A 13520-nucleotide genomic window follows, 5' to 3' on the forward strand; every position below is an offset into this window, starting at 1 on the left:
CCCCAAGATAAGTTTATATGCTTCTTTCTATGACTAAAGCTACCTATTAAGAAATAATTAGGTTGAGAAACAAGTATCTGTATGGGCAGTATCTGTCTCTGCTTATCCCTCATGGATGATGTTAGTTCAGTTACTTAGTTAAGAACACTTATCTTGCTACTAATAAATAGATTCTGATGGGAAACCATGTCCAATAAAGAGAAGAGCAGAGAGGCAAGCAGACATGATACTAGGCAAATAGTTTAACCCATCTAGACTTTATTTTCCTTAAGTATAAAAAAGGGTTTTATTAGATGACCTTTTATTACTACATGACCTTTCCAATCTCTATACGTACCATGATCCACCAGTTGCTCAAGCCCGCAAGCTAGAAATCACCCACACTTGGTCATCTTTCACAAGAGTTCTGACAACTTTTACCTTGTCAATTCTTGGCCTCCAACAATCTATTCTCCAGAAAGAACCTACGTGATTTTTTTAAATGTACATAAGACTACATTACTCATGACTTAAAATCATCCAAGGAATTCCCATATCACTTGAATAAAATCTAAACTCTTTATTCATGACCTATTGGACACTCCAAAATCTGGTTCCTGTCTACCTCACCAGCCTCATGCCCCACGTTCTTCCCTTGTGTCTCGAACTATAGCCTATCTGGTGTAAGGCCTTGGGAAGTTGGTCTGGAAACTTACCTCCCTGACTTCTCACAGCTGGCTTCTCATCAACTATGTCTCAGTCTAAACATCATATTCTCAAAAGAGAATTATCTATGCACCCACCCTGTACTGTATTCAATTGCTCTATTTTATTTTATTCATAACCATTATTACTGCTTGGATTTCTTTGTTAATTTGTTTTGCTCTTTTTCCTTCACTGGAATTGAATACAGCCACCAGCAGGCACCTTTTCTGTCTGGTTCACCACTTTAACCCCAACACTTCAAAAAAGGCTCACCGAGTATAGAATTTTGATAAATATTTGTTGAAGAGATAAATGAATGATAGTTTATATGCTTTCCAGTTCTAGAATTCAATAGTTCTTTTGGATTTCAGCTCTAAGATACCATTTGTACACAGTTTATCTTTCAAAAAAGCAATAGACTATATTTAAAGGTCAAAGAAAACTATCATTACAACCAAATATTTTTAAGATGGAGTTTCTTTATTAGACTTTATGCAATTATTATAGTGCAGTTTATATATTCTGTTCATTTCTAACCTTTTCTAGTAATGCAAATCCACATCAATGGACTGTTAGCTTTGGGACAACAATCAACCCTCCATTAATGAAAAGAAATGTGAGAAGAATTATCGTCCATGAAAGATACCGCTCCCCGGCAAGAGAGTACGACATTGCTGTCGTGCAGTTCTCTCCCAGGATCACCTTTACTGACGACATTCGCCGGGTTTGTCTGCCAGAAGCCTCTGCAGTCTTCCAACCAAATTCCACTGCCTATATCACAGGATTTGGAGCACTCTTCTATGGTGGTAGGTATCTCGAAAAGGACCACAGAGCACTGTGTCCAATTTAGGACAGTGTGACTTCATCTCCATCAATATTATCCTGCCAGCCATTTCCACACAGCTTGGTGAGATTAGTTAGAGCCCTTATTTTATAAGTGACAGAAATTCAACTCTTAATAAAGCAAAAATAATAATAAAATAGCAAATTTGGCCCTTGTAATTTAGAAGTCAAGAGAGATGAGAGGAGTCTGGTTTCTGACAGAGACAGATTCAGGAGTATGAAGAATGATGTCATTGGATTCTGAATCTCTGAATCTTCCCATTTCTGGCTCTGTTTTCCCTGAGGTTGCCTTCCTATGGAGGGATTCTAGCTCCATGTACTGTCAAAGGTGGCCAACAACATCAGGGTTTACGTTATCTTCCCTACTAGCTGCGGGGGGAAGAATATGTCCTCTTTTCCAGAATCTACATTATTCCCTGCAAAGGTCTCTTTGGCCCTGCTTGTGTCCAGGGGTACTTGGATTGACTGGCTAATTCAAACACTCACTCCTGTGCCTGTATGTGTGATAGGCAGGCTGGTCAGAATCACACGGAATAAGGGAGAGGCAGTTCCAAGAGGGTGGGCTTCAAGGAAGACATAAGAGAAGCGAATGTTCCCTAGAGTCTATTGCTACTGCTGTTCTGGATGCAATGCCAAGTGTTTATCAGGTGTGTTGTCATCCTGATGCCCACCTTCGCTCTAAGCCTCTCTCGCTTTATGCCCCATCTTTGTAAACCTCCCTCGACCCTTTTCATCTCCTCCTCCCCTTGGTTTGCTCCACTACTCATTTTCACCTTCCTCAGTCACTTTACAGGTTTTCTCATTGTTCAGCTACAATGTCCAGTTGCAGCAAAATCTGCTTCGAAACTAGAGGTTCATTTAAAAGGGGTCAGGAATAAGAATACTGTGCAGAGACAGTCTCTGATAACAAAACTTCCATGGCCCTCTCTAAAATGATTTAACTTGATATACTAACTTAAACTTTTTTTTTTAGATTTTTATTTATTTATTTGACAGAGAGAGAGACAGCCAGTGAGAGAGGGAACACAAGCAGGGGGAGTGGGAGAGGAAGAGGCAGGCTCCCAGCGGAGGAGCCGGATGCGGGGCTCGATCCCAGAACGCCGGGATCACACCCTGGGCAGAAGGCAGACGCTTAACAACTGAGCCACCCAGGCACCTCAGCCATCCAGGCGCCCCCTAATTTAAACTTCTAATAAATAAAAGTGATTTTGTTTTTGAGTGTTTTTTGGGCATACTTAGATACACTCTGGATCACAAAATCTGGTCTAGGTACATACATATAACAGCAAGAGAGTTTGCTTAACTCTGGGAAATGTTTTTCTTCCTAGTATAGATATTTATAAAATGTGATAAGGATAATAATTATCATTTAAATGTGCCAGATTTTAAAGGGAAATTTATTCTCCAGAACCTGCTTACATTAACCTCATTCTGTATTGACAATTTTAGTAGGAAACAGATTAGAATAGAAAAAAGTCCATTCACTTCATTCTAGCTAAGGATGTTGATTGTAAACACTAATATGACTTTATTTTCTCTAAAGGGGAATCCCAAAATAATCTTCGAGAAGCCAAACTGAAAATCATAAGTGATGATGTGTGCAAGCAACCACATGTATATGGCCATGATATAAAATCTGGAATGTTTTGTGCTGGATATCTGGAAGGAATATATGATGCCTGCAGGGTAGGTAGAGAGAGATTATTTTAATATCATTAACTCAAAACATTTTTATCTCTTTCAAGAAATATTCTATGTTCTTTATGTTAGTACCAATACAAATACCTTGTCAGTTCAATAATTTCTAAATGCAGATAACACAACACAAACCTTTTAGATGTTTTATTAAGCAAAATGCTGTAAACAGAGTTTCTTTGATGCTATCAAACAAACTAACCAACAAAATTAAATTTTCTTAATATCAGAAGTCCAAAGGTTCATAAAGCAGAGTCCCTTTTCTTAAAGCGCTCTCATTTAGAAACGAAATAATCATGAGCAATGAACTATGATGAGATTGTTTAAATGATATAAGGGATAACAAATATTTTTATTGTGAAGGGGACATTTTTGCAGCAAGCATCAGAGTGATCATACTGAAGGATATGTGACCTGAAGTATAAATGGCCCTTACCCAATTATAGAATAAGAGTATTATTTTTCTATATATAATAAGAGCATAGCAAAAATTATTAATGTGTGAAATTATAATTCGTATTTGAGGGAATCCCAAGTAATCTGTTGGGTCTCAGCACAAGGGGGCTGAGAGGCTGTAAGGCTCAGTGAAAGGGTGGATTAGGTCATGTTGGGACTACCGGATGTCCTTTCCAGTGCCTTCCTCTGCTATCCAATAGCTATCCTGCATGTATGTTTTCTGACAAAGGTAGAAAGTATATTTCTTCCTGTGTACTTGCTTTATAACATGAAAATTTTGAAAACTCCAAGGAGGTGACACTACATGGTGAAATAGCAAAACTGTTTTGATATCGGTGGCAGAGAACTCTGCCCAGAGTCCCACAAATTATACATGTAAACCTCTGTCAGAAAAGGAGCAGAGAGTTTTGTAGCATATAGGCTGGGTAAAAGCGGAATCTGATACATATCCAGCCTCAGTTGCTGAGAATGTGGAGGGAAGCAGCTAGAATTCAGAGAATGCACAGAGAGGTCCAAGCCAAAATGGACAAGGGGGAGGTGGCGACCAGAGTCCATTTGTGGACAGCGTATGGGAATCTAGGCAAATGGTGAGATTAGTGATATGCCTCAGGAAGGAGGTGGTCATAAAGAGATTTCACTGACTTGGGGAGCAGAGGTAAGATTCCTGCTTGATGACTATGCAAGTGAATGGTAAAACCAAGCTCCGCCCATAGAAAACTTGGGGAAAGTATCGAGAAAGTGACTCAGGGACAGGGTCCAAGACAGGAAGACAGTGATTATAACTGAGGTTCTCGGTGAGGGGTTTAGTCTGTCCAATAAAACTGAGGTCCAAGCACCCTGCTTGGAGCCAGAAAAAAACTAACACGAGCTAGGTTTCCATGTTGTGAACTTGAAATTTGCCAGTACACCTTAGTCATTCTTAAAACACACACACACACACACACACACACACACACAGTAACTATGTGAAGTGATAGATGTGTTAATTAACCTGATTGTGGTAATCATTTCACAAAGCACATGTATGTTAAATCTCATGTTGTATACTTTAAATATATACAATTTTATTTGTCAATTATATATCTATAAAGCTGAGAAATTAAAATGTGGAAATTAAAATTTAAGGTTTTTATAACTTTTGAAATCCATGTTTCAATTAATTATTCTATAATTGGTAAGCAATACATATGCTATCTAATAATAAAATATGTGGTTTGTCAAGTAATAAGCTTAATATTTAGCTAATTTTCTTTCTTTTATTTTCAGGGTGATTCTGGGGGACCTTTAGTTGGNCATGCTATCTAATAATAAAATATGTGGTTTGTCAGAATATTTTAAGTAATAAGCTTAATATTTAGCTAATTTTCTTTCTTTTATTTTCAGGGTGATTCTGGGGGACCTTTAGTTGTAAAGGATCTTAAAGATACCTGGTATCTCATTGGAATTGTGAGCTGGGGAGATAACTGTGGTCAAAAGAACAAACCTGGAGTCTACACAAAAGTGGTTTATTACCGAAACTGGATCACTTCAAAAACAGGCCTCTAATTCACTATAAAAGTTAAATATTGAGAGCTGTAAGCAGGCTATATGTGTATGAGAATTTAAATAGTCAGTGAATGTAGTACAATGAGGTGAGGTTAAATGACTATTTATTTTAGAATCACTTCAATTAAGCAATAACCCATAGCCAATTTATAAGGAATTTAAATCCTTATAAACTTGTTAAGTAGTGGGTCAGTTTAGCCTGGAAGAGAGAATACAGCAGAGACACTCAGTTCTCTACATCATTCAAGCTGGAGTATAAAAGAGATGTAATGCGAATTTTTGAAAATAATCCATGATTTTTAGAATGTCTTTATCAAGAAGGTCCCCTTAAGTGAGAAAGTTTTTAATCTCTTAAAGAGTTCAGGAAAACCTTATACAATTTTTTATCATTTCTCCTGAGCTCACAAACACTTTTTTAAAATTTTTCCTTATTATTCCAAGTTTTCCAAAGAGATTTTTCACCATAATACATTTTCTACTTATAAACCCTTTGGAAGGATCCTTGAGGAAAAAAAAAAGTTATATCTAGGAAACAAAGTATGGTGATAAATCAAGCCATAGATCTTCTAACCTTTCTCTATTGTGAAACCTCCCTAATATTTTGGTAATTTTTTTTAACACGAACACATAGAGAAAGAGAAATACTGATTTATATAACCAGAGAAATCCTGATTAATAAATGAGCATACATAATAATTAGCTAATCAAAAATGTATCTTTGGTACAAAAACTGGGGGGGAAGTTGATGGTAACTTCATGAGTCATTACAAAACAATGGCGCAAAAATTTGACATTTCACCGATGCATTTACATATTTGAACCACCAGGGGATGGCTCTGTACATTACTGCAAGGTTAAATGCCTTGAAAAAAATTGAGAATTTGCTAATATGTTGAATAATCAATGAGCTTTGTCTTTCTACATAGAAAGAAACATTCATACTTTTGAATTGCTGCAGCCAATTATCTCTTAAGGCTTGCGGCAGTAGCCAAACTATTCCAACAATGAAACACTAGTTTTAAAATTTTTTAATGAACATAAACGTTAAGGACCTACCACATGAACACATGAACAAAGTGATCTGAAAAACCAAATGTACCCCCAAAGTAAAGTGTCTCATGAAGACATTAGGAGAGTTAGGCTTGTGTATTCCATGATACAATTAAACGAAGGCTTTGTGGTTACTCTGTGACAATGTCAGCTAAACATCAGGTTTATGGGCAGGGCGTCATTTATTCATATAGTCCAAAAATAAGCCAAACCATTGAAAAATTGAATTACTTTATACTAATGTCACCCCATGGGTTATTGATAAGGCATGAAAATAATCCTACAATAATCTAAAAGACACTAACAATTTATTCACACACACACACACACACACACAAATCCATAACCTAGACTCGCAGAATTTGAAAGCTTAGGAAAGACTGCAAGTCATGCAGGCCAACACCTATGGTTCAGACAGCTGAAGCCAGGAAACGTAAATGACTTGGTGAGCCTATAAGTAGTTTGTATCCCCAGTGGGCCTAGAGCCCAGGTACCAATTTCACATGCCCTTTCCCTTACAAAGTCCCTTTCTGATCACCTATATTTATTAAATAATCAGATCTATAAGAATTTCAGTGACTTCTATTGAATCTATTTTAAATTAGAAAATTCTTAAAAATTTTAAATGATATGATTCACTTGGGCAGCTGGCTGCCAATTCTCTGAACTCATTTCAAGATAAAGTTGCTTCTTCACATATAAAAATATATATAGCCTAACAAATTAGTTGATATTGTGGTGGTAAGATATAAATCTGACTTTTAATGTTAAGATTCAAGAAATGACCCTAGAGTTATAAACTTTGTTTGGTAAACTGTTCCATGCACCATTTCATTCTGGTTCACATATAAGCAAGTACTGATATATCATTTTAAATCTAATAATAAAGTTGATGATTAGAGCATTCTACAAATAATATCACTGAATCTGTGTTAGGCCAAATCTTAGCATGAATCTTACAACTGCTGTTAAGAATTTCATTTCTTTTAAATAACTAGTTTGGGTCATTTTGATTATTGTGATAACCAAAAATATCTCCACACATTGACAAATGTGCCCTGTTGAGAACTATTGTTCTGAAAGCATTTGATCATTTTTAGAAATGCAAGAGATGGGGCACCTGGGTGGCTCAGTTGGTTGAATGTCCGACTCTTGGTCTGCTTGAGATTCTCTCTCTCTCCCCTCCCCCCCATTCTCTTCCTTTCTCTAAAATAAATGAATAAATAAAATCTCGAAAACAAAAGACAAGCAAGAGATGCCTCAAAATTATGAAACTGAGTATTCAAAAATTACAGTCTCCTGATCAAACTGAACATTCACTATCATGTTTCTAAAAGAAGTAGCAGAATAAGACAGTGGCTATTTTAAATACAGACTGATCTCCCTATACACAATGTGCTTGAAGGATTTCTCTCATACGCTTCCCTAAACTAGGTAGAGTATATTCATGGACTGCCATTAACCATTACCATGAAGATAGGCTTTTGTAAATACACCCTCTAGTAGAGTTTCTCTACCTTGACCACAATCCACAGTAGAAAATATATTTCACATACAGCTCCATAAAAACATAACAAAATACATACATATTAAAATATTAAAAACTGAAGAAGTTTCATAAAACAATACTTACCCCACTGAGTGCAGTAATACCCAATATCTTCTATTCTATTTCAGTTTTTTATAATGCTTGCCCCACCAAGTAAATTAATTTCAAAACCTAGTGGGCCATGACCTGCTGTGCCTATAGAACATTCTAGAATACTAACCCACAATTATGAACACCATATTGTTATTATCTCACCTATTCCTACTGCTCTCTCCACCTTCAGCCTCTCACCACTCTATCCATATAGCAAATTGCAGCCCAGTTATGACGCTATTCAATAACATTGCTCCCACACACTCAAATCTTCGCTGGTTTATCCTTAGCCTAACAATAGTCTAAATCCATGTAACCATAGCTTTTAGTCCCTGTACAATCTGCCAACAACCAACAGACTTTTTGTTTTGCTTGTGCTCAGTGTTCCTGTTAACACTGAATGTTACACTCATTCCCTGAATACCTTCTCCCCTCTGGTCATGCAATATTCTCTTCACTCTACAAGATCTAGTCCAAATATCGCCTCAACCAAGAATACTTCTTTTGTCCCAGATAAATTTACTCTCCATTCAAAACCCTTCTGAATTTCTTTGTTCCTCCTCTATAGCATTTCTCATATTTTGCATTATAGTTTTAAAGTACATGTATTATCTCTAAAATATACTTTAAGTTCCATAAGGCTAAACACTGCTTTACTCATTTTTATATTGCCCACAGTATTATAATATTCTGTATATATTATGCTTAGTGAAAGAATAAATTCACAGAGGCAAATTATGATTCCTATGAAGGTAAGATACCCCAGTTCTCAGTTATTAACTGCTTCCCCCATGTCACTTTCCTTTCCAACCTGTGCTCATCCTCCTTTGCATAGTCCTGAATGCTCCTGAAGACCTCCTGCTCCCCACCTGCACCAGAAGCAATCAACATACAGTAAAGTGTGCATGATAGTGGCCTTTCAGGAGGCCCTCTAACTCAAAAACTGTTCCCCATATTTCCTTAAATGAGCACATCCCGAACCCATAGGGATATTTGGAAATGAGGTTAAAAATCTCTCTTTCCCTTTCATCATTTTTATTTGATCCACTAGGATTGTCCTTTCTTCCTCTTTCTCTCATGGACCTCACAAATCCGAATACTTCCAAGTGGCCATGTTAGATGACTATATTCTACTGATGAGACCCTTTTCTGTTGAATTTGCCTAATAGGAGACAATGGAGATAAAACTAAAACTCATATGCAGTACCCCTACTTTTTAAAAGTTCACAGAAATAAAGGAATTTGAATTGCTAAAAAGATGATATTTGACCTATTAATTTTAGTTATCTATATAAGACTGTTCTTTTCATTTCCATTAGTAATCAAGATTTAACTGATTAACTCTTTAAAACTGTTTTTGCTGTTTTCCAAGTTCAGGAGACTCCTTCCACACCAGAAGTCACTAAATTAAATACAGGGCAAGAACAGTTCCTCAGATTACAGTAATCTGTGCTTAGCCTTAAAATAGGTGTTATTTGCTTAGACATAGTAGATGATGTTATGTGGTATGTAGTCACTGACAGTCCCCGCATCACCTGTTGTATATTTTGCTTGGGCTATAACGATCACTTAGGGTAATATTGTGGTACAGAAAAAGCACAAGGTTGAGCACCTCCCTTACTGTTTTGTGGTCACTGCCCTCATAGAGTGAACTACATCTGAACTCTGGGTCTCCCAGGGCCATCTCAGAAGGTTCTGGCATTCAGTTATGCGCTATCATCCACTATCATCCGTGGAAATTCTCCTGCTATCCTTTGAAGGATCGTCTGTGTTAGTTGGAACCTGATAGCTAGAGGACTTCAAAATTCTCAAAATCCTCTGTCTACTTCAGCAAAAGCAACACACTCAAGGAAACAGCAGCAGTAACCATGGGTGGTAGAGGCCACAGAAGTCTACACACATGGCTCCATGACACTGGTTCCCCTCGAAGGAATATTATGTTTAATGTTGAAGAAATAATATTTCTTCAAGGTATTTGATCCTCGTGGGAATGCTTTCCTGAAGAACTGGATATAAATGGAGACTGCTGAGAAAAGATAATTCCAGTTTCAGTGATAAAAGCCAGGGTTAGTTTATGGGAGGAGATTGGAGGAATCCCTGTCATTATCTATAGATAGTACACAGTTAGCTCTGGGGTTCCGGACAAACCTTCCTCCCGCAGAAAAGTTTGTTTTACTTTGTTAAAGTGGTGAAGGCATTAAAATATGAAATGAATCACTGGGAAACTTAAATGTTTGTTACTAACCTTGAAGATTACCACATACAAAACCTTTGTGTTGAGTATCTTGCGGGGATCATGTCTAGATGGAGAGAGCATTCACGGTTCCTCTCAGTGCTCTTTTTGAAACTATACTAAAGGTGATAACAGTCTGGCTCCATCACACACACATGGTGGGGGTCTAGCACAAGCCTGTGGCTGAGCCTCCAACTCTCAAAGCTCCTCCTGCTTTCCCGGCAATCTGGATGGGCATCAAGGAGCCTCTTCTAGGTCATGAGTTCTGCCCACAGCTCAACACAGCTCTTTCTCCTCTCTCCCACTGTGTCTGAGGCAATGAATACTACCCCTAGTGCAAAAGCACAAACATTACTCCTGGCTTTTCATGAACACCTCTCTAAATAGGCACCTGGGTGGCTCAGTTGGTTAAGTGTCTGCCTTCAGCTCAGGTCATGATGTCAGGGTCCCGAGATTGAGCCCCGAGTTGTGCTCTCTACTCAGAGGGGAGCCTGCTTCTCCCTCTCCCTCTGCTGCTCCTCCTGCTCGTGCTCTCTCTCTCACTCTCTATTTCAAATAAATAAATAAAATCTTTAAAAAAAAGAAAGGAAGAAGAAGAAAAGAAAACAACTCTAAAAATAGCCTTGCCCTCCCATTACCTTTCGCTGGGACATTTTTAAAAAGAACTTAACATGCTCTGATTACACCATCTCCTACGTCTCCTATTTGATCCAAAGTCCTTATTTCCTTTACATTAGGTATCTCTGAAAAGATCAGATCAACAGATTTGAGCATAGGACAAAAAATACACAGACACAAAAACAGAGACTGGATTCTAAAGTGAACTGGATAGCTTCTCCCTAGTCCTGAACTATGGACTATTTCTAATCCTGGACAACTATCATAGTATTAAAAGTATTAATCATAGTATTAAATGTTCAAAAGCCTTGGAAAACAAATCAGGATGAATCAGCGGAAATGAACCAGTATTACTGAAAACAAAAACAAAAACAAAAAAGAACTCAAGTACGTGCTCTTCCGACAGGTGAGAATTGTTATCTTTGCGTCAGAAGGTTGTTACGCTGCACGTTCATCGTTCCAAATGGCCTCAAGCCCTGTTAAGTACCTCTCTATAGCCCTGTATTTCATAGTTCGGTGGAAGAGTGAGACACCAATACAAAATCTGGCCATGATACTCATTTGAATCAACTGGACAATTGAATAGAGGTTCTAATACTCTTTTAAGGTATTTGTAAAAGATCACACTACGAAATCACACATTTGCTTAATGGTGGATAGTGTGACACAGAAGTAAACAATATGACGTTCAATGGGAATGTTTTGAATCCCAGTCCCACAACCTACCAGCTGACTGATGATGGATCTGTTATTTGAACTCCATGATGGTTACTTTTATATGTCATCTTGACTGGGCCACAGTACTTAGTTAGATGTGTGGTCAAACATTATTTTGGATGTTTCTGTGAGGTTGTTTTGGATGATGTTAACATTTTTTCCAGGTTTAAGATATAACTGACAAATAAAAGTATATATATTTAAAGCACAGAACATAATAATTTGATAATATACATACATTGTGAAATGATTAGCACATTCATTTAATTAATGTATCCATCATCTCACAGTTTTGTTTTTGTTTTTTGTGGTTTTTTTTTGTAGTGAGAACACTTAAGATTTGCTCTTAAGAAAATTTCAAGTATACAATACAGTATTATTAGGTTATCAGGGGCTTAATGAGGGGATTTTGGTTAAAGGGTACAAACTTTCAGTTATAGGATAAATAAGTTCCAGGATCTAAGGTACAACATGGTGACAATTAATAATACTGGATTGTATACTTGAAAGTTGCTTTAAGGGTAGAGCTTTAATGTTCTCAGAACAACAGCAACAGCAATAAAATGGTGATCGAGGTGAAGGACAACATTTTGCAATATGTATGTGCATCACATCATCACATTACACACGTTAAACTTACCCAATATTATGTGTCAATTATATCTCAATTAAGCTAGAGGAAAAACAGTAGATATCCTTGAATTTAGCCCTAATTACCTATAAAAACAAATGGGAAAATTAACCTGTTCAAAATAACAACAACAAATCCAACAAAACTAAATCAAGAAATTGACTTGTTTGACAAAACCAGGGCTAAGGCAGAAAAAAATCCAAGTTCAATGAAAGATCTATATGACTAAAGATCTAGTAGGACATGTTAGAAGTAAAACTAAAAAACAGAGTCTTCAAATCCCAACCCCAAAGTGAAAATCATGAGGGCAAACACTCTAAATTACAAGTATTTGATTTGCAATTTATATAGACGACCTTATGTAGCTTTTTCTAGAAAAGACAAACCCAGGGGTTTATTTATTTGAATATGGTTAATAATTCCTCAGAACTAGATTGGTATACTTCTTAATGTTTTATCAAGATTTCAATGAACCAAGATAATGTCAGCATTATAAAATTCTCTGAAAAACCTTCAGCATGTTCTCTACAGTCAAGGGAACGGTTAAGACAGCATAGAAAAGAACTGTTTCCTGAAACATTAGCAGTCCAGATGCTTTTAGGAAAAAAAAAAAGGTTTATATGTTTTCATTTCTTCCACAGTTGTTTCCTGTCCAAGTCTCCTAGTTCTCTGAATCAATTTCAATAATTATCATTTTTTTCAGAAATCTATTTTCTTTTTTTTTTTTAAGATTTTATTTATTCATTTGACAGAGACAGCCAGCAAGAGAGGGAACACAAGCAGGGGGGGTGGGAGAGGAAGAAGCAGGCTCATAGCGGAGGAGCCTGATGTGGGGCTCGATCCCAGAATGCCAGGATCATGCCCTGGGCCGAAGGCAGACACTTAACAACTGCACCACCCAGGTGCCCCCAGAAATCTATTTTCTGAACACTATGTTTATTATAGCTTCACAATTATCATTTCTTATCTCTTCTACATCTGTTATTATATTGTTCTCAACTTTTTAANCAGAAATCTATTTTCTGAACACTATTTTTATTATAGCTTCACAATTATCATTTCTTATCTCTTCTACATCTGTTATTATATTGTTCTCAACTTTTTAATTGTTGTATGTTTGCGTACATTTTTATCAATACAAATTACCCTCTTTACCCTGGATAATGTTGTTGCTTTATTACCCTCTCTGCATGTTTGCTTGCTTTGTTCTTTTTCTTCTCTTTAACTTTCTTCTTGATTTAGTTGTGTGTCTGATAATGTATAGGTTTCTGACAACTGGATTTTCCTTTTTTTTTTTTGTAAGATTTTATTTATTTATTTGTCAGAGACTGAGGTAGGGGGGATGGCATACAAGCAGGGAGAGCGGCAGGCAGAGGGAGAAGCAGGCTCCTTGCTAAGCAAGAAGA

The 13520-nt window shown here is 36.9% G+C and overlaps 1 protein-coding gene across 1 annotated transcript in view; it reads left to right on the plus strand.

The window, feature by feature from the left end:
* The window catches only part of LOC100482139 (transmembrane protease serine 11A), a 61322-nt gene extending 53890 nt beyond the window's left edge, over nt 1-7432 (plus strand). The window contains exons 8-10 of the mRNA XM_034671998.1: nt 1231-1490; nt 3071-3213; nt 5062-7432. Of these exons, the coding sequence (XP_034527889.1) occupies nt 1231-1490; nt 3071-3213; nt 5062-5223 (565 nt within the window). The 3' untranslated portion in view covers nt 5224-7432. The remainder of the gene's footprint in view (nt 1-1230; nt 1491-3070; nt 3214-5061) is intronic.
* Nucleotides 7433-13520: the final 6088 nt, after the last annotated feature.

Source organism: Ailuropoda melanoleuca, chromosome 11, assembly GCF_002007445.2.
Source record: "Ailuropoda melanoleuca isolate Jingjing chromosome 11, ASM200744v2, whole genome shotgun sequence".
In the NCBI taxonomy this organism is placed as follows: domain Eukaryota; kingdom Metazoa; phylum Chordata; class Mammalia; order Carnivora; family Ursidae; genus Ailuropoda; species Ailuropoda melanoleuca.